This window comes from Gopherus flavomarginatus, chromosome 19, assembly GCF_025201925.1.
Source record: "Gopherus flavomarginatus isolate rGopFla2 chromosome 19, rGopFla2.mat.asm, whole genome shotgun sequence".
Classification (NCBI taxonomy): Eukaryota; Metazoa; Chordata; order Testudines; family Testudinidae; genus Gopherus; species Gopherus flavomarginatus.
In genome coordinates, this window is record NC_066635.1 from 16,604,084 (window position 1) to 16,622,669 (window position 18,586).

Genomic DNA, 18,586 nt, shown 5'->3' on the forward strand with positions numbered 1-18,586 from the left:
CTGTATATAAAAGCCAGGACCAGCATCAGAGGGTAGGAAGCAGGGGAATTGCCTGGGGCCTGATGACATTGCTCAGGGTTTGGCTTCAGTCCCAGGTGGCAGGGCTTGGGGCCCCGGGCTTCAAGTCCATGTGGTAGGGCTTCAGCTTTCTGCCTTGGCCCCCCCCGAAACCTGCTCATGGCCCCAAGGGGGCCTGGGACCCCTGGTGGAAAACCACTGATGTAAAAGGTGATGTAGGTTACTTTGCATGTGCGAGTTGAATGCTGAAAGGGGGTGTAACAGGAAAAGCCGCCTCCTGCTCCCTTGTCACCTTGCTGAAATCTCCACTTGTCGCAGCTGCATCTTGATCAGCAAGTCTGAATTGGGACCCACAAGGCAGATAGCGGACCCGATTGTATCAGAGCTGTGGCCTGACTTGGGAAGTAGCAAAAACAGAGTAGCTCCTATGCTCTCTTGAGTTTTTGGTGTACTGGAGCCAGGTGGCCAGAATTCAGGAGAGCAAGTGAGGACTGTTGGATCCTCATCCCAGTGATATACTAACAGGCAGATTGCTGGAAGCTCACTACTTTTATCATCCTTTTAATGATCTCCTGGGCCTCCCCCTCACACTATCCCCCAACCATATTTGAAATGTTCAGATACTGTTTAAGAAATCTGTGGCTTCCCATAACCAGGGCTCACGGATTCTCACCCTTCCATTGCTTGATCTACTGATACGTATTATACTGATTACTTGAGAATTCCTTGTTAACCCGCTGAGGCTTGGTCAATTCTAGTCCTCAGATTAGGCCCAGAGTTGTTAGAAGTACTGTTAATTTGGGAACTCCCATGTTCGTGCAGGGTTGCAACAGTCAGACTTGGGGAAGAAGCTTCTGAATTTGGAATGTTTTTGCTAACACAATTAATAAACACACAAACAATCCAACTCAACCAGAGAGGCAGCAGTAATACAGTATTAACTTCCTGTCTGGTATCATGTCATACCTATAGTCACACCATCCTTGTGGAGACGTAGGACCGATGAGACAGGAGGTGATCCATGAGAGTCTTATCCTCTGGCGTGCCAAAACGATCCAATGGTCAAGATCTCAACAGTTTAGGCTGTGGTTAGCCCTGCTATAGAGTCTGGTGGCTGCTATGAATATTCATAAGAATGTTGGGCCTCCTTTGTCCATAACTCAATTCCTCACCCTAATAACATTGGGGTGTCTTTATGCTATAGGTTAGTATATTAATTATCTTAATCTTGCAAACACATACATCAGTTGGTTGCAGTAACAATCGTGCGGTTGAACATCTGCTGATGTTCCTATCCTAAAATATCCAAACTGGCATCAACTGCGTTCTTGTGGTTATGTGTTGGCGTATTTGTTCACCAAAACAAAGTCTTACGATATCTTGTGGCTTAAGTTAGACAGCAGTGATCTCACTTATGCTAAAGCTTGTAGGCCGCATAGCTCATGCAAAGTACTTAAGCTAATATCTTACAGGCTTGGGCCTGTAGGTCTCCTACATTACTGCTCGATATACCTTGTATCTCTCATACCCTTCCCAAGCAGAAGGTGCTGTCTTAGCTTTGGGCCTCTGGGAAACAAGGCTACCTGACGGGGGGGGAAGCATAACCCCTAATCTCAACTCCCTACCACAAGCAGCTTTTGAGAAGTATTTGGGCTTAATTATTGGGTGTTAAGCATCAGGTACATCTGGATTCCCCATTCAAAGGTCAGGGCCCTTTTGTGCTAGAGACTCAATCCCTGACCCAGAGAGCTTGCATTCTAAGGGTCCATCTACACTACCCTCCGGATCGGCAGGCAGCGATCAATCCAGCGGGGATCGATTTATCACGTCTAGTCTAGGCGCGATAAATTGACACCCTCCTGAGCGCTCTCCCGTACTCCAGGGCCGCGAGAGGCGCAGGCAATCGATGGGGGAGTGGCAGCAGTCAATTCACTGCGGTGAAGACACCGCAGTATGTCGATCTAAGTACGTCAACTTCAGCTACGTTAGTGACATAGCTGAAGTTGCGCAGCTTAGATCGATTTTTTTTTCCCCCCCTCCACCGCCCAGTGTAGACCAGAGCTAAGTAATTTACTGTGCTAGCTGCTGTGTTGTGTGCTCAACTGAGTAGTAGCAGGGAAAGCTCTGCTCATTCACACTCCAGTGGCATGAATCCGATTCCCATTCAAGGAAGGCTCAGCTGAACTTCAGGACACTAGAAGTGATCCCTTTCCAGTTTTTTCAGTGAAACTAAACAGAATTTCTTAGCAAAGGGCCTCTGTTTCTCACTCTTGGAAACGTGCTTTTATCAAATCACATGTGTCAAGATGCATCTCTTGCCAAGAGACTGTGCATGTGATCTTTGGCTTGCCACGTGTCTCTAAGTTCCTTGGGCTTTCCTACACCCCATCCCAAAATGACCAGGATCTTTAATATCACCTTTGCCCTCAGAGGCTTCTTCAAGCCTAATAGCTGGAATGGGGAACAGCATACATTAGCTTCAGCAGGACTCTGCTTCATTGAATTGCTTGGGAGATGTCTGGTTCATGGCATCCTGAAGTCCTTTAAGGTGGGTTTTTTTTTAACAGCTGGAATGTTCCATGAGTCTTTGAAGGAGGTCCCTTTGATTGCTCCAAAGATTTCCTTCCCCTTCTAGCTACGGGTGGGAGGACTCAGGAGCACTTCCCATTCAAATTGTGGGAAGGGTCTATGCTTTGCACTGAAGTGGCCATGACCTTCCATAAAGAGCTTTCGATCTATCTTCTATTGACGTTTGCAGCGCCTCTCTCATTGAAGTCGCAGGGCCCCTCCTGCTGAATGGAGGGGCCAATGATGTGCAGGTGCTTCTCAGTATGGCACATGTGGCCTTCTGCAAAGCCATAGATCTTTGGCGGTGGCTTTTTCCTCCCACTGCTTTTACCTTGGTCCAGGGCAGCAGTAATGTAATGACAGGAGGCTTCCAATGGAAAAGACTCCATCTCCCTTTTCCCCAATAACCCATAGCTAGATTTGGAGTCTCAAAGATGAAGAAGCCTTCTCACGGCTAGTATTCCACTGCCAGTCCTATTTAATCCAAGGGGACGTAATTCTGATACTGCAACTGTACACAGTTTGCATTCTACTAGTAATAGCACCTGGCTTCTGTATTTTACCCTGCACCAACTCTTGATGCCTTACACTCTGCCCATTGCATTACAGAGTATGCTTGTGAACATGGCGATTCCTAATTAGATTCAGATTTTTTATCATCGGACATGTGGAATTCTTCAGCAGGTTTTAGGGGACAAAAGTCTGTTTCTAGTGGCCTGTTCCCATAAGTAGCACAGAGCAGCCACTGACACACGCGTCTCTTAGAGGAACTGAGAATTAAATAGCAGACTCACAATCTAGAGTGTAAAGTGTATACACTAGGGCTCACAATCAGGGATGTACGTGAAATGGGAGTGTTGTCAGACTTCATGCAGAGTCGAAGAACTTGGATTATCCAGACTATCTGAATGCCGTGGTGTGGTTTTTGGTGTGTGTTTTTTTTTTTTTTTTGTAGGTTCAGATGTAAATAGCATGGATTCTGTGGACAGTGGCTGTGCCCTTGGGAAGACGGAGAGTTGCCAGAACTCCAAGCCAGGAGTAGAATCCAATAAGTCTGAGCTCACTATCTGGGAGATAGAGGTGCCAAAGGTAACGAGCCAAATACTCGGCATCCGTAACTCCCTGCACTGGCCAGCGGTTAGCAGGGGACCGGGAGTCAACTTCTGGGTTCTAGTCCTGGCTTTGCCACAGTGTGATCTTGAGCGAAGCACGTGGCCCTTCTGTATCTTCCTCTGCCTATAAAATGGGTGCGGTGCTTGCTTACCCTTCAGGGTGTTGGGGCTTAACACTCTCTGAAATATCTACTGAAGGACTCCAAATGCAGAGAATCCTTGTAGGGCTGCTGATTTTCGGTTTTAAGCGATAAACATCCATGGCACAAAAAACCTGAAGTTGGTGTTTATCCAGTAAACCCCAGAAATGGTGATTTACATCTGAGCACAGAAATGCACGCTACACGGGGGTGATTTCTAAAGCGCACTAACATGTTGCACATCTGTCGGTCTGTGTGGACCATGCTGGTGCACGTTAAATGTTCCCTAGTGCAATTGAATGTAGTGCTGTTTCAAACAGTACCACATTCCAGCACACTTGGGAGCATTATAAAGATGAGTTATTACAGTGTATATATAGAGCCTCCCAAACTCCTGATATTCAACCCCCTGTACCCTGATGTACATAAAACTAAAAATCGCTAAAAATACACCCCCCCAATGAAATTAGTAAACCCCAAAAACCAGATACCATGATTCTCTGTAGAGGGGGTGCTTTATCTTTTCTTGCATGTGGGGGACAGAGGATGTTGAAGTGGCTTTCTATATTCTCTGCTGAAATTCTGAATGTCTCTAAGGGGCTAATGCTCATTAATGTGCTGAGAACTCCTCTCCAGAAATAGCAACTGTCTCTGGGTCTGGGAAGGATGCTCCATGTTCCCTCCAGAGCCTCCCATCCCCATTCTACACTTGCCCCATTGCCCTGGCTTTGCTTCATAACATTCATACTTGCCCCTTGAAGCTCTGGATGACTTCACAAGATCCCTTCTAGAACTGGTCCTTGTTGCTCTTGAGTCATCCAGAAGGTTCACAGTTCAGCAGTATAAGGCATGGCTTTCCCAAATAGATTGAGCATGCTGCCTCCTATAGCGATGCAGTGGGCCCAGTGAAACTAGGTGAGAAGTTTCTTTTTATGGGATAGTCTAATCTGGGCACCAGGCCTTCGTGTCTTCGCTGCACTTGCTGTTTCTGCTGACTAGAAAGATGGACTTAACAAAATGTGGGTAAATCAGAAACTGCCTTGGGCTACTAAACCAAAGCTCCTTAAACTCTGCTGGGCCAATGTCAGTTTACATTCGGTAGAAGCCCAGTCTGCGCTGAGTTCCGATTGATCCCCACAGCCTGTGGCATTTCTTGTAGGTGAAATTAAGCATTTAAAAATTAAAGATCCAAAGTGCTGTTCTCACTCCTAACTGTGAATTCTCCATTTCTCCATCTAGCACTTGGTTGGCCGGCTGATTGGCAAGCAGGGGAGATATGTGAGTTTTCTGAAGCAAACTTCTGGTGCCAAAATTTATATCTCAACGCTACCTTACACCCAAGATGTCCAGATTTGTCACATAGAAGGTGAGTGAGATGATTCCTGATTGTGGGTTTTTTTTAGTCTGTTGTCTAAAATCTAACCTCTGGGCCCTTAGATAAAGGAGTGAAGAACTAACTGCAGCTTGGATACTTGACTTTGAGTCCTGTGCTCGAAGTGCTACCACCTGTGCTTCAAATAGCATCAATGCTAGGCCCTGTCTGTGCTAGGAAGGAAGGTGAATTTTGAACGCATTAAAATCGTGGGGGAGAGCATATGGCTTACCTCAACCAGCTGATGGGTGTTAACACACAACTGCCTTGTCTATATTAGGATTTTAAAATGTCCATCTTTCCTTAGTGCGAACAAGGTTTATGGGGTACCATTTTCCCAAATCCTTCTTCCAGAGAGGTGTGAGAGAGAGATTGTTCTAGATCTGTTTCGCTAACCATAGGTCTGCACATAGTGACATGGAGACCCTAAGAGTTCCTCTGAGGCTACACTGCAGCTGAGGTGACTTGCAGTGCATGTAGGCATGCCCACGCCAGCTGTAAGATAGCTAGTTTGCCAAGAAATAGCAGGGAGGACACTGAGGTATGGGCTTCAGCGCTGGCTGCATGAGCCTACCTGACACCACCTCCACCTCCCCACTGGATACATACCCTCTTGTGCTGCCCATGCCACCACGGCCTCCCTGCTGTTTTCAGCAAGCTGGCTAGAGCATGGCTAGCGCAGGTATGTAGCCTATAATGTGTTAGCATCTAGTTAATCCCCTGCTAACAACCCTGCTAACAGGATTTAGGTAAAAACAAAAAGTGAAACCAACATGTTTGCAGCCATTGGATTTTTCACTTCACCTGTATTTTAGATCCCTTTTGCCTTGTAGGTGTAGACTGTAAGCTCTGTAAGGCAGGAACTCTCTCAGGCTTGCCCTACACTGGAAGCTTATACTGGCATAGCTGCATCAGTCAGGCATGATTTAAAAACCAAAAGCACCATGTCCCTGACAGGACACATCCATGCTGACAAAATCTCCAGTGTAGGTGTTGGTGGAAGAGGGCTTCTGCTAACATAGTTAACTTCCTTCCAGGATGTGGTGTTCCCGAGTCTACTCTCCAGGGCCCTGCTGTGCCGGAATAGTCTCCGTAGTGGAGGCATACCCTTATGCTGTGCCTCAACAGTGACCAGCACAATGGGACTCATTCTTGGTTGTAACCTCATCACCACAGTAATAAACATAAATCAGCTGTTGTAGATTTTGACAAGAGAAGTCACTGAAAATAAACTTGTACTAAAATATTTTTTTAAATGATATGGGGAGCTGGGAAAATATTCCATTTGCCAGAATCTTTAAAGGGCCACTGTACAAAGAAATATCACTTAAAACACTGTTTATCTTGGTTACTCAGACACTAGAGATGCTGTATTAAAACTGAATTGTTTTAAAGGTACTTGTTGCCCTTTATGCATCACACAATGCACAGCCAACCTGTGGAACTCCTTGCCAGAGGATGTTGTGAAAGCCAAGACTATAACAGTTCAAAAAAGAACTAGATAAATTCATGGAGGATAGGTCCCATCAATGGCTATTAGCCAGGCTGGGCAGCGATGGGGTCCATCGCCTCTGTTTAGTAGAAACTGGGAATGGGCAACAGGATGGATCGCTGGATGATTACCTGTTCTGGTCATTCCCTCTGGGGCACCTGCCGTTGGCCGCTGTTGGAAGACAGTATACTAGGCTGGATGGACCCTTGGTCCAACCCAGCGTGTCCAGTCTTATGTTAATCTCTGTGCTTGGCTCATCATGGATAGATGCTGCGATAGTTGGTTAAGTTTCCTCAGTTTAAGGGATATTCCTTGCACTAGTACAACACCTTTTTGGGTCACGGAGTGCGATTGAGAGTTTCAAAGCAGGATATAACCATGCATCTTTCACTCAGGTTAATAGCAGGGATGTAGCTGGATCTCCTGCATGGCTTTGAAAATACCAGATGTCAAGACATTGTCACTGAAACTTAAACACACGAAACAACCAGGCCACACTGGGGATTTTGTTTTAGCTTTCTAATGTGGAGCTTAGCACTCATTGAATAGCCCTCTTCGGTGAAGCAGAAACCAGCGCACAGTGATCCCATGGCAGGAGACATCTTGGCTCAGTTTTATTTACAGCTGTGTATCCAGGCTTTGACCCACATCAGAAAAGAGATTGTCTGGTATAGACAGGAAAGGTCTGTATGTAATCGTATCATTCAGGAGGAGTTGCAAGGTACTGCTGGTCAGGAGTGCTGGGACAATTTGTATAGTGGGGGTGCTGAGAGTCATTGAATTAAACTGTAAAGCGTGTCTATGGTAGAAACCACTTCAAGCCGGAGGGGGAGCGGCAGCACCCCTCGTTCCAGCACTTGTGCTGCAGGCGTGTGCCCAACACAACCACGTGATTTAACTCAGTCTTTTTGTCTTCCAGGCTCTCAACATCATGTAGACAAAGCGCTGAGTCTGATTGGTAAGAAGTTCAAGGAACTGAGCCTCACCAACATTTACGCTCCTCCAGCTCCATCACTGATGCTGCATTCCCTACCTATGACTTCCTGGGTAAGCCCCAAGGTAGCATGCCAGCTGTGTTTATGTAGTTAGACTGTATGAACATGCCTAGGAGATGTATCCATAGAGACATATTGCATTCCCTCTTCATTTTGACTATCCAATTTCAGTTTTTCCATTAAACAAATATCAAGGATGGTCTGTCCTACAATGACGATGCACCATAATCCATTTCATAGATGAGTGTGCTGGAAAGACCAGGCGTGTACTGAGTAATCGTGCTCCTTGCCTCAGAACAATAACGCTTCTTTGATCCATAGCAGCCACCGTACAAGGAAGCAGCCCCACAAAGATTCCTTCGAGAATGTCCTTTGCTTTTCTTGATCAGCACAGATGCAGTTGTTGCATGTCAGATTGGTTCCATCTGTTGTCATGCCGCCCTGTGTTTAATTTCCTGGAATATACTGTAGAAAATGTACCCAAACCTTCAACCCAAACTTGCTTAATCTCTGGCAGTTACACGTCTGACGTAATGGGCTTTTGCCTACAGACGAGACGTGTTTGCTCAAAGAAATAACTCTTTGGGTTTTTGGTTTGTGCATGAGGAGATATTCTGGTTCTGTTCTTACAATCCATTTGCCACATGGTCAAAGACGGTCAGTCAGTTTCTGTATATATTGGTTGTCATGTGACTGGTAGAATCATGCTGGATTGTTACTTTCCAGTAGCATCAAAATTCCCTTTAAACGTCTATTGCAGTTATTCAGATCTGGCATCATCATCAACCTCCATGCTTTCCACACAATATTTCACATCTGTTTCCCTTTCCAGATGTCTGTAAATGACAGTCCACGTGGTAATAGATCCTACTGGGTACACCATGGACTCCCAACATCTGTTAAATAGCTAAATATAGCTTGGGAATATATACTTCTGTCTGCCTCCACGGGTGGCAAGGGGGCTGCATGTTTCTAGTTCTTTGAGCCTTCTCCCTTAGATTTCTGTTTCTGTTTACCCTCAAAGGGTAACTCCAGTACAGCTCAGGTTGTGGTAGGTGCCTTTAGGTTCTGCTAAGTTACAGCATACCATCAAAAGCCTGATGGCTGCACAATGGCCTGTGAGAAATGACTTGGCAGGGAAATCCGTGAAAGTGTTTTCATCTCAGAAACCGCCATCCCAAACTACTACTTATTTGGCAGCCTCAGTAGAGAGGCCAGGAGCTCAGATGAGTGTGGAATTAAACTTTCTCCAACAAGTGATTCTACCAGATCAGTGTTGGGGTATTTTGTCAGGATGGCACAAAATGAGCTTACGTTGTTGTTGCCTATACTAATCTCCCTGCCCTATCGATAAATAGCATCTTTTAGAGTTGTCATTATGCTTGCTGCTGCACAACATGCACAATTGGTGCCCCAAAGAATTTACGCTAATCTGACACCCCTTCATGACAACACATGTCAACAGTGACTCTCCGTCAGCTGGTCCTAGGTTCAAACTCTTCTCCTAGAGGTGAAGATCTAAAGAGCCCACTTGGGAACTCCTGAACCACTAAGATCCCTCATTTTTGTGTGGGTAGTAGAGTAGATAAGGTATCAGTGAAACTGTGTTTGTTACTAACCTTTGGAATGAGTGAAGCTCACGTTGCAACAATACGTTAATGGAAATATAACACTCTCTTTGTGTCAGCTCATGCTACCGGATGGAGTCACTGTAGAAGTAATTGTCGTTAACCAAATCGACGCAGGACACATGTTTGTGCAGCAGCACACGCACCCCACGTTCCATGTGCTGCGCAGTCTGGACCAGCAGATGTATGTCTGCTATTCTCAGCCTGGAATTCCAACTCTGCCAACTCCAGTAGAAGGCAAGTCATTTTGTTCCTCTTGAATTGTCAAGCAGAAAGTTTCCTCCTGGGATCTGTCCCTGGTCTTTCCTAGAAGCATCTAGCAGACTTTCTCCTCTGCACTTCAGAGTAACTTGAGTCTAGGCTTCACTGAAAGGTATTTTTTCAGTGCCTTTCCCCTGCACTCTCTAAAATATGAAACTACAAGCTTTCCGTGTTATCAAGTTTGCTCTGCCCTCCAGAGATGAGGGTCTATGACAGGATTTGCCATGGGTCAGACAATAGAGAACCTGTATAAAAATGGGACACAATCATTCTTCACATAATGTTATTTACAAATTAATTAAGCTATGTGAGTTTCCTCTAAGGAGACTTGGGAAAATAACGTGCAAAATAAGTGGGTGTTTGCAGCTCCTAAACATTGGGCAGGGTACAGTGGAAGATGAGCGTAAAAGCTGTGTTTAAAACTATTAGCAAGCCCCTTATAATAGACTTTGTGGAAAGGGTATTAAAGCTCACACTTCAGGTCTTCAGCAAAGGTCAAAGCATTAGAGGTCAGGATGAGCCCTAATGTGGGCCACAGACTACTCCACATCTGGCTTTTGCAGAGTTCTTTCATTTTCCTTGGAAGCCTCTGCTGCAGGCCAGTGTCAGAGATGGGATATTGAACTAGACGGGGCTTGGTTCTGATCCAGTCTGGCAATTCCTGTCTTCCTACCAAGGTAAATTCAAACCAGAACTACTCTGGCCAATTATAAACTACTCTCAAAGCTTTGAATGTAAATCTTGCCACAGTCTGAGCTACCATGAATATAAGCGTGAACTTGAGTGTTTTTTTCACACAGCGCACAGTCAACCTGTGGAACTCCTTGCCAGAGGATGTTGTGAAAGCCAAGACTAACAGGGTCAAAAAAGAACTAGATAAGTTCATGGAGGATAGGTCCATCAGTGGCTATTTGCCAGGATGGACCGGGATGGTGTCCCAAGCTTCTGTTTGCCAGAAGCTGGGAATGGGCAACAGGATGGATCATTTGATGATTCTCTGTTCTGTTCATTCCCTCTGAGGCACCTGGCATTGACCACTGTCGGAAGACAGGATACTGGGCTAGATGGACCTTTGGTCTGACCTAGTATGGTCGCTCTTATGTTCTCATGAGCAGCATTGCTACAAGAAGCATGTGTTACCAGTTTCTTGATGGGGGCGGAGGGGCGTTTTTTATTTACCTTTCCCATAGCCAGTGTTTTCATCTCCTCTCTCTCTCTAGCCTTGTCAGTCAGGGAGTAGCATTGCTGCGTGTTCCTGAAGATGTTTGCTGCTGGCACCCTAATTATAACATCAGGATTATTTTCTTTGCTATCACACACTGTCATTTTCTCCTTTATAGAGGTATAATTTCTGGCAATGCCTCCAGATTGCTGGCGTGCGCTGTGGGCCGGGGAGGAGAAGCATTCCCGACATGGCTGTTTCTGTTGTATGTGTGTCTCTCACTGAAGCAGTTCAGCATGGTGTATGGGTCCAGCATGATGTACCCATCTTTAAACAAGGGGGTGTTTAATTCAGCAGGGGTTGGGTCTGTGTGTGGCTGGTTCAGAAAGATGGCAGCTCAACAGAATCTTTTCTTTTCAGGGCACCTTCCGGAGAACAGATGTTTGTCCACTTCATACAGCATCACTCAGATGAGCCATGCTCCTGGAGAGGACTATTCAGTGTTTCACAAACACTCTGAATACTTCTCTTGCTCAAGTTACTCATTTTGAGCAGCTATTTTAAAACAAACAAGTGCAAAATTAAACACGCTGAGTACGTTTAGAGAGAGTTTAAAAGCTTCTTATTACTTCAGGCAGGGTTAGTCACACGTCTACTTAATATCACTGTACTGGGCAAGGCAGAGAGAGAAGTGTATTGTTACTGCAGCTGCTAGTGGTGCCGGCCGTGCTTGTGTTAGGCACCGTACGCTCATACGGTGAGAAACAACCCTTCCTTGATCAGAATAAATAAGACAGAAAGTGGGAGGGGAAACCGAGGCACAAAGTGGCACCTTGACTTGCCCAAGGTCATTCAGCAGGTCGTTGGCAGAGCCAGCAATAGAACCCGGGACGCCTAGATCCTGGTCCAGTGCTCTGTCTGCTGGATCATGCCGCCTCCCTGCTGCAGGGCACCAGGTGTCTCATCTGAAAGCAGTGTGGGCAGGTAAAAGTGTGTCCTCCCCAACGCTGCACTTCTTTCTCAACAGACACAGGAGCCTGGTGTCTCTGCTGTTCCAATGGGACTTCTAGAAACAGGCACTAACGCTGAATCTTCCCACTCTGCCCTCTTGCTTTGCAGTCGGTGTGATCTGTGCTGCTCCAGGCTTGGATGGCGCTTGGTGGCGGGCTCAGGTTGTCGACTACTTCAAAGATAACAGTGAAGTGGAGATCAGATATGTGGACTACGGAGGATACGAGAGAGTTAAAATCGACACACTCAGGCAGATCAGGTCAGGAACTACCTTTTTCTTCCCTGGACCGGAACAAACAGAGTTGAACTTTGATAACTAAGTGTAATGGCTTGATAGGTATAGGTGTTTCTGCAGTATAATGAAAGCATTAGGGGGGAGTGGTTCTCTCAGCAATGTACAACCATGTGTGACACCTGGCTTCCTCACTGATACTCCTACTTCTTACATAGTGCTTTCATCCATAGATGTCTAAGCGCTCCACAGAGGAGGTCAAATGTAATCCTCATTTAAGTAGTGGATAAACTGAGGAACAAAAAAGTGACTTACCCAAGGGCACCCAGCAGCAAAACCAGGAATAGACCTTCAGTCCGCATGTTGCATCCAATACCCCATCCACTGGGCTGAGCTGCCTCATGAAAACTCTGTCCCTGTGTAGTGACATGCTGGGTGTGTTTGGGGAACGACTCACTCGTTGTTCTCTTCCTAGTGGGAAGTGATGAGGCACAGATACAGAGCACGTGGCCAGCTGGACCAGGGAGAGACATTGCCCTTTCAGAGAGGGTTCCCCCGGTCCCTGGGGCGCACGATTTGCACGACTGTGTTGTGGCATGGAAAATGAGATAGTGCAGAGCCAGGGCAGGGGAAGACAACTTGGGAGGAAAACAAATGGAGAAGCACTCGTAATCCCTGCATGTGGGTCTAACTTCCAGCTTCCTACCTTGGCAAGCTTTAGGTTCTTCTAAAAATTTCCTGCCATTGCTTTGCTGCTGGTAGACAAGGTACCAGTGACTGTTAACACTTATAGTGCTTAAAACATGGGTGCCTGCCACTGGCCTGGTCTGTGCTCCTGCTCCTAGTGGAGAAGCTTGAATGGGTGTTAGGAAGCATGAGCAATCTCTGGTGGTGTACACCCAGCTGGAGTGGTGGGCGAGATGAGGAAGCAATCTCATTATTATAGTTGTGCCTAGAGGACCCGGGTGAGGTCAGGGCGACAGTGTGCTAGTTACTCGGTGTAACAAGCACATAGTAAGCAGTGGCCCTTCGTCAGAGCTGATGAAGGACTGGAGGAAAGGAGCACTCCATGTTCATTTTGTATGTGGAGAACTGAGACCAAGTGGAGAAGCCCAGAGCTTGTACTCAAATCTCTCATTCCCATGCCTTAGCCACAAGATGCTCGCTCCTCTCATATGAATTTTGCTCAAACCCTTGTTACGCGTACCGTGTCTATTCTTTTGGCTGTAACTAATCTGAAGCAAATGAATTCCTGCCATATCAGCCATCATCAGTTTAAAGAGTAATAAGGAATTAGGGCAGAGGTGTGTTCTTCTATTCAAGTTGATTCTTTTCTCTTTTAAGGTCTGATTTTGTAACACTACCCTTCCAAGGAGCAGAAGTTTTATTAGACAATGTGGTGCCGCTTTCAGGTAACATAAATCACTGGAGAGAAACTAATGCTAGGCACTCATGGTGCTTGGTTAAACAGGAGGCCATCAGTTGAGAAGCCAGAGTTGAGAAGCCAGAGTTGTTTAGACTTTCTCCTACCGATTCGAGTCCAATATCTGAAGTTACTAGAAAGTGGATTCAGATTTTTTTCTTGCTTGGTTTTTGTTTTTGCCAGCACTGTGGAACTAGTTTCACTCTTTCCTGTCTAGTCAGTGTGCGGGTTTTTCCCGCAGCTGTGGAGGGAAAGAGAAACAGTTAGGGAAGAAAATACGAGACTGTAACTTAAAACCACAAATTGGCAGAACTCTACCACAGGGCAGCAGGATGACCTAAAACTACTCTTTAAACCCCTCTTTGCCAATGGACTAGATAGCAAGTGTACTGTCCCTTTAAGGTAACTAAATAAACACGTGCAGATTAATTCCTTAATCTACTAGACAAACCTCTGACATTCTCATACTGAAATCAATGGTATGGACAGTTCTGAGTGTTCTTAAAAAACGGCCCCAGTGCTGGAAAAGGAGGGGAAATTCATGATGTCCACAAACATCTCCTATGTTGTTGCCAACAGAAATCGAGCCATGTTTTGCTAGTGCCTAAAAGGCTTTTCGATTCTCGATATTGAAGGATGTTATCCTGATCCACTGATAGCACCCTTTGATGTCAAGACTCTGGATAGCAGGAGAGGAGACCCTGCACAGGCGGTAGACACAGGGTTTGCCTCTGCTGAGGCTGTAGATGGATGGCAAAGGTTGAAAGTCATTCCATCCCAAGCTGCCAGCAGCAGAGTTCACTGTTTGCATGCACTCTCCAATAAGGGACCTCTTGCAACATCTGCAGCAGCATAGGAACTGTCATTGCTGCTGATGCTGGAGATGTCTCACGAGGGTGGACCAAGAACAAAGGTAGTCTAAAGGTAGATTTTGTTTTCACTTCCTCAAAGCTCAGTGCATTTACCACATGGTGCGTGGGAACCAGAGAGCAACACCTCAGTGTAAATACATCCCTCAACTTGGGCAATGAAAGGTACACAGACAGTATTAATGAAGAGTGCAGATTGCAATGTTAAAATTCCACCCATCCTTCAAGGGATTTTTTATTCTGTTGGTTAAATTCCATTGAATAGCACTACGTTCCTGTTCACATATTAAACTTCCTGCAGGACAAGTGAAGTCCTGAGCTTCCTAGGCTCAAGAGTACCTCATTAAAAACTGAAACGTTGATGTAAACTACCATATGTGAAGACACCCAGGGTCCTTAGTAATTACTTTGAATCCATTTATGCACATGTGGCTACTGAGCTAGGATCCTTTTAAAAAGAGAACTGTTCATCGTCTCCCCTCTGTGACACACATTTCAGTGTGATCTTGTTTGGCTTCATAGACTAGATGTAGCAGTGATGAGTGAGATTTTTTGGTCTGTTATGCAGGAGATTATTGTAATAGTCTCTTCTGGCCTTAGAACCTATGAGCCTGTGAATGTCTGACTTGTTTTCTCCTTTTCTTTCCAAAGACGAGGATCACTTTTCATCAGAAGCTGACTCATCTGTTAGTGAAATGACCAGAGGTACACCTCTGCTTGCACAGGTATGTATATTATTCTGCATTTGGCATTAGTGCAACGGCTACTGGAATATTGTGACCAGTGCTGGTGTCAGTAATTGAAGAAGGATATTGATAAATTGGAGAGGGTTCAGAGAAGAGCCATGAGAACTGGAAAGTATACCTTAGTGACAGACTCAAGGAACTCAATCTATTTCTCCCATCGGAGATGGGAGAAGCGGGTGACTTGATCATGGTCTGTAAGTACCTAGATGAGGAGGGAACAGAGATTTGATAGCAGGCTCTTCGATCTAGCAGACAGATATAACAAGATCCAATGGCTGAAAGTTGAAGCTAGACAAATTCAGCTTAGAAACAAGGCTTACATTTTTAATGGTGAGGGTGGTAAAGCATTGAACCAGTTTACTAACAGTTGTGGTAGATCATAGAATATCAGGGTTGGAAGGGACCTCAGGAGGTCATCTAGTCCAACCCCTTGCTCAAAGCAGGACCAATTCCCAACTAAATCATCCCAGCCAGGGCTTTGTCAAGCCTGACCTTAAAAACCTCTTAAGGAAGGAGATTCCACCACCTCCTTAAGTAACCCATTCCAGTGTTTCACCACGCTCCTAGTGAAAAAGTTTTTCCTAATATCCAACCTAAACCTCCCCCACTGCAACTTGAGACCATTACTCCTTGTTCTGTCATCAGGTACCACTGAGAACAGTCTAGATCCATCCTCTTTGGAACCCCCTTTCAGGTAGTTGAAAGCAGCTATCAAATCCCCTCTCATTCTTCTCTTCTGCAGACTAGATTCTCCATCACTGGCCATTGTTAGATCAGGATTGGCCATTTTTCTAAAAGATGTGCGCTAGTTCAAATTGGAATTAATTCAGGGAAGTTCTTGGCTCTGTGTTATATATGAGGACAAACTAGATGAGCACAATGGTGCCTGCATGTATTTCATAGATTATAATGCTGGAATATGAGCCATGTCTAGAAAACTGCCAGTGCTGCTTATGCTTGGGCAAGAGTCTCTTATCCTAAAGTAACAGTATTCCATGGTACTCTGATGAATGAAACCCCTCAGGAGATGTGAAACGCTCAGCTCTTACCTGGTAATAGGACTCATGCTAGTGAAATCTTATCTCCCAACAATGGGCCACGTGTTCTCTTGAGTAATAATACCAAGCTCTCTTATGCTGCTCTTGAGCTGTAGTTCTTAAAGCAATGGTCAAAGGCGGGAGACTGTGTGCCACTGGTCTCCCTCTCAGCCTCAGGAAGTTCTCAGCTCACTGACACGCCAGCTTGTCTGCTGTGCTCTATGCTAACATGTATGTCTGGTTCCAGGTCACAAACTATGACAGTGCAACAGGCCTGCCTCTTATCCAGCTGTGGAGTATGATGGGAGATGAGGTGCGTACACTTGCAGAAATGTAGTGCTCTGGTTTGTATAGACTGAGACGTGGGTTTAAAAACTCTACTTGAGTTATGGGGAGTTCTTTTAATGTTGCTTTCAGGCTGGTATTTCCTTCATCTGTCTCTTATTTTTCCTTAGGTGGTGTCAATAAACAGAGCTCTGGTGGAAAGAGGATTTGCTCAGTGGATTGACAGTTACTAGTAAACTCTGAGAGGCCCCAAGCGACCCTTTTTTCTAAAAAAAAATAAATAAAATAAAATTTAAGAAATCCCTTTTTTTGCACTGTATTAGAATTGGGTTTGGCAATTCTGTAGGGAGGACCTGTTTGTTTACACCACTGCGCAAAACTCTGTGGTCCATTGAGACTTGTTTGCTTGACTGTTACCATTTCACTTGAAATACATACCTCATTTCAGTGAAAGGCAGGGAGTTACTAAAAGCCATAAAAAAGATACTGTAGCTTTAAAACAAAACCTGTCCCTGGCCTAGTTCTAAGAGTTATTTAAAAAGGGCGGGGAGGGAGGGAGTTTTCTTGAAGCTAACAAAACACCCCTACCATGTGTTAACTGGCTGCAGGTCTGTTGCACAGATGCCCCAGAGGTTCAGTGGCTGCTTTTTCTGAAAGTGATGTTGGCTGTTGCTTAGAAATAGGTTTGCTGCCTAGAAAGCCAACACAAAATATCTTAAGGATTTGAAGTTCAGTCGTCTACTGACTTTTTTCCATGTTGTGCCACCAGTTTGCACAAGCTTTGTTAATCTGATCCGTGACTGATGCTGGGAGACATATGAATTGCATTCATGGCACTTACCCTGGCACACATCTCATGGTAGAAATGTTTTAGGCTGGAGCTGCATGGGAAGAGAATTTCATCTGTGCAGACCTTTTGAAATGTAGGATGAATTACCACTACAACCATAGATTGTAAATCTGCTATGTTCCAGATCATATATTTAAAAAAAAAAAATAGATTGCCAAACCCGATTGTAATTTGTAACTATTTTCTAGCTGTGCAAGTCTGTGTAAATATATATAAAATCATTGTAATATTTTGTATAAGAGAAACACTGGAAATCACAAAGGGAACTTTAAAAGATTTTTTTTTTTCCACAACAAAATGTTCTCTGTAAGTAGAAACGGTTTGGAGTCCATCAGTACAGCTGACGTACTCGGAGCATCCGAATGTGGGAGTGTTTCTGCTCTGCTGTGTACAGGATTAGCGTTTGCTCTAGATTGCTGTATGGTATGATTTGTGATCACTGACTCCTTTTGCTGTACAGATCTGTTTAAAAAAAAAAACAACTAACAATTTGGAATTGATATTGCAGTGGTGTTCCTTCTCTCTTGATTTATGTTGGTCCCTTTTTAGATTGATATCAAATGTGGAATTTAAAATTTTGTTCAAATAATTTAAGATAACTTAATACTATTAAAAAAATATTGTACTGTACCTGCATTTAGACATGTGTATTGAGTTGAGATTTGTTGCTGGCCGGGAAGACACTTGACAGGAAAGCACTGGTATAATCAAGCCTTGGAAAATGAGAATCTTTCAGACCAATCCAGAGACTCCTTTTTTTTTCCACTTTCGGTGAGCTGATATGTTGGTCCACCATGCAAACATGAATGTAGCTGCCTACACCAGGATTTGATCAAATCCATTCAGATATGGTTTGATTGTATTCTTTTTTATGAATTCTTTCTATTCGGGGGTGTATGGTTTAATGTTAGCAATAATGATGTCCAATGAAAACAAAATTGATAGCTTAGTTAAATCTAAAAAACAAAAAATCCTCCTGGAATGTGTTTCCCATTTCAATTAAAGCTCAAATTTTAAGCCATCTTAATCAAAATGTGATGAGTAAGAGCCTTCATTTCCAGCCTCTTGTGGTATAGATGTGAGTGGGAAGGAATCTTTACTTGATAGAGTGGCAGATGAGACCAAATAGTGATGGGTTTTAAATGGGACACAAAAAGGTGAACTTTCAAACCCCTGTTCATTGAATTCTCTGATCACTACATCAAGTTTTGTGAAAGACCTTGGACAGAGCATTTATTCTCTCTCCTTTTTTAAAAAATAAATCTTTACCAAAACCTTGCCATGCAGTCTAGTAAGCACTGGTGCATCGGGGGAAGAGTATATTATGTGCAGATGAAATATGAGCTATGCTGCAGTTTGAAAGAGGTGACCTCATGTCAAAACAA

General features: G+C 44.6%; 1 protein-coding gene across 2 annotated transcripts in view; it reads left to right on the forward strand.

The window, feature by feature from the left end:
• The window catches only part of AKAP1 (A-kinase anchoring protein 1), a 42,568-nt gene extending 24,727 nt beyond the window's left edge, over positions 1-17,841 (forward strand). For both annotated transcript variants that reach the window (XM_050929497.1, XM_050929498.1), the window contains exons 3-11: positions 3,542-3,675; positions 5,078-5,204; positions 7,622-7,749; positions 9,385-9,562; positions 11,868-12,018; positions 13,336-13,403; positions 14,935-15,008; positions 16,314-16,379; positions 16,522-17,841. In XM_050929497.1, coding sequence (XP_050785454.1) covers positions 3,542-3,675; positions 5,078-5,204; positions 7,622-7,749; positions 9,385-9,562; positions 11,868-12,018; positions 13,336-13,403; positions 14,935-15,008; positions 16,314-16,379; positions 16,522-16,584 — 989 coding nt within the window. In that variant the 3' untranslated portion in view covers positions 16,585-17,841. The remainder of the gene's footprint in view (positions 1-3,541; positions 3,676-5,077; positions 5,205-7,621; positions 7,750-9,384; positions 9,563-11,867; positions 12,019-13,335; positions 13,404-14,934; positions 15,009-16,313; positions 16,380-16,521) is intronic.
• The last annotated feature ends 745 nt before the right edge of the window (positions 17,842-18,586 follow it).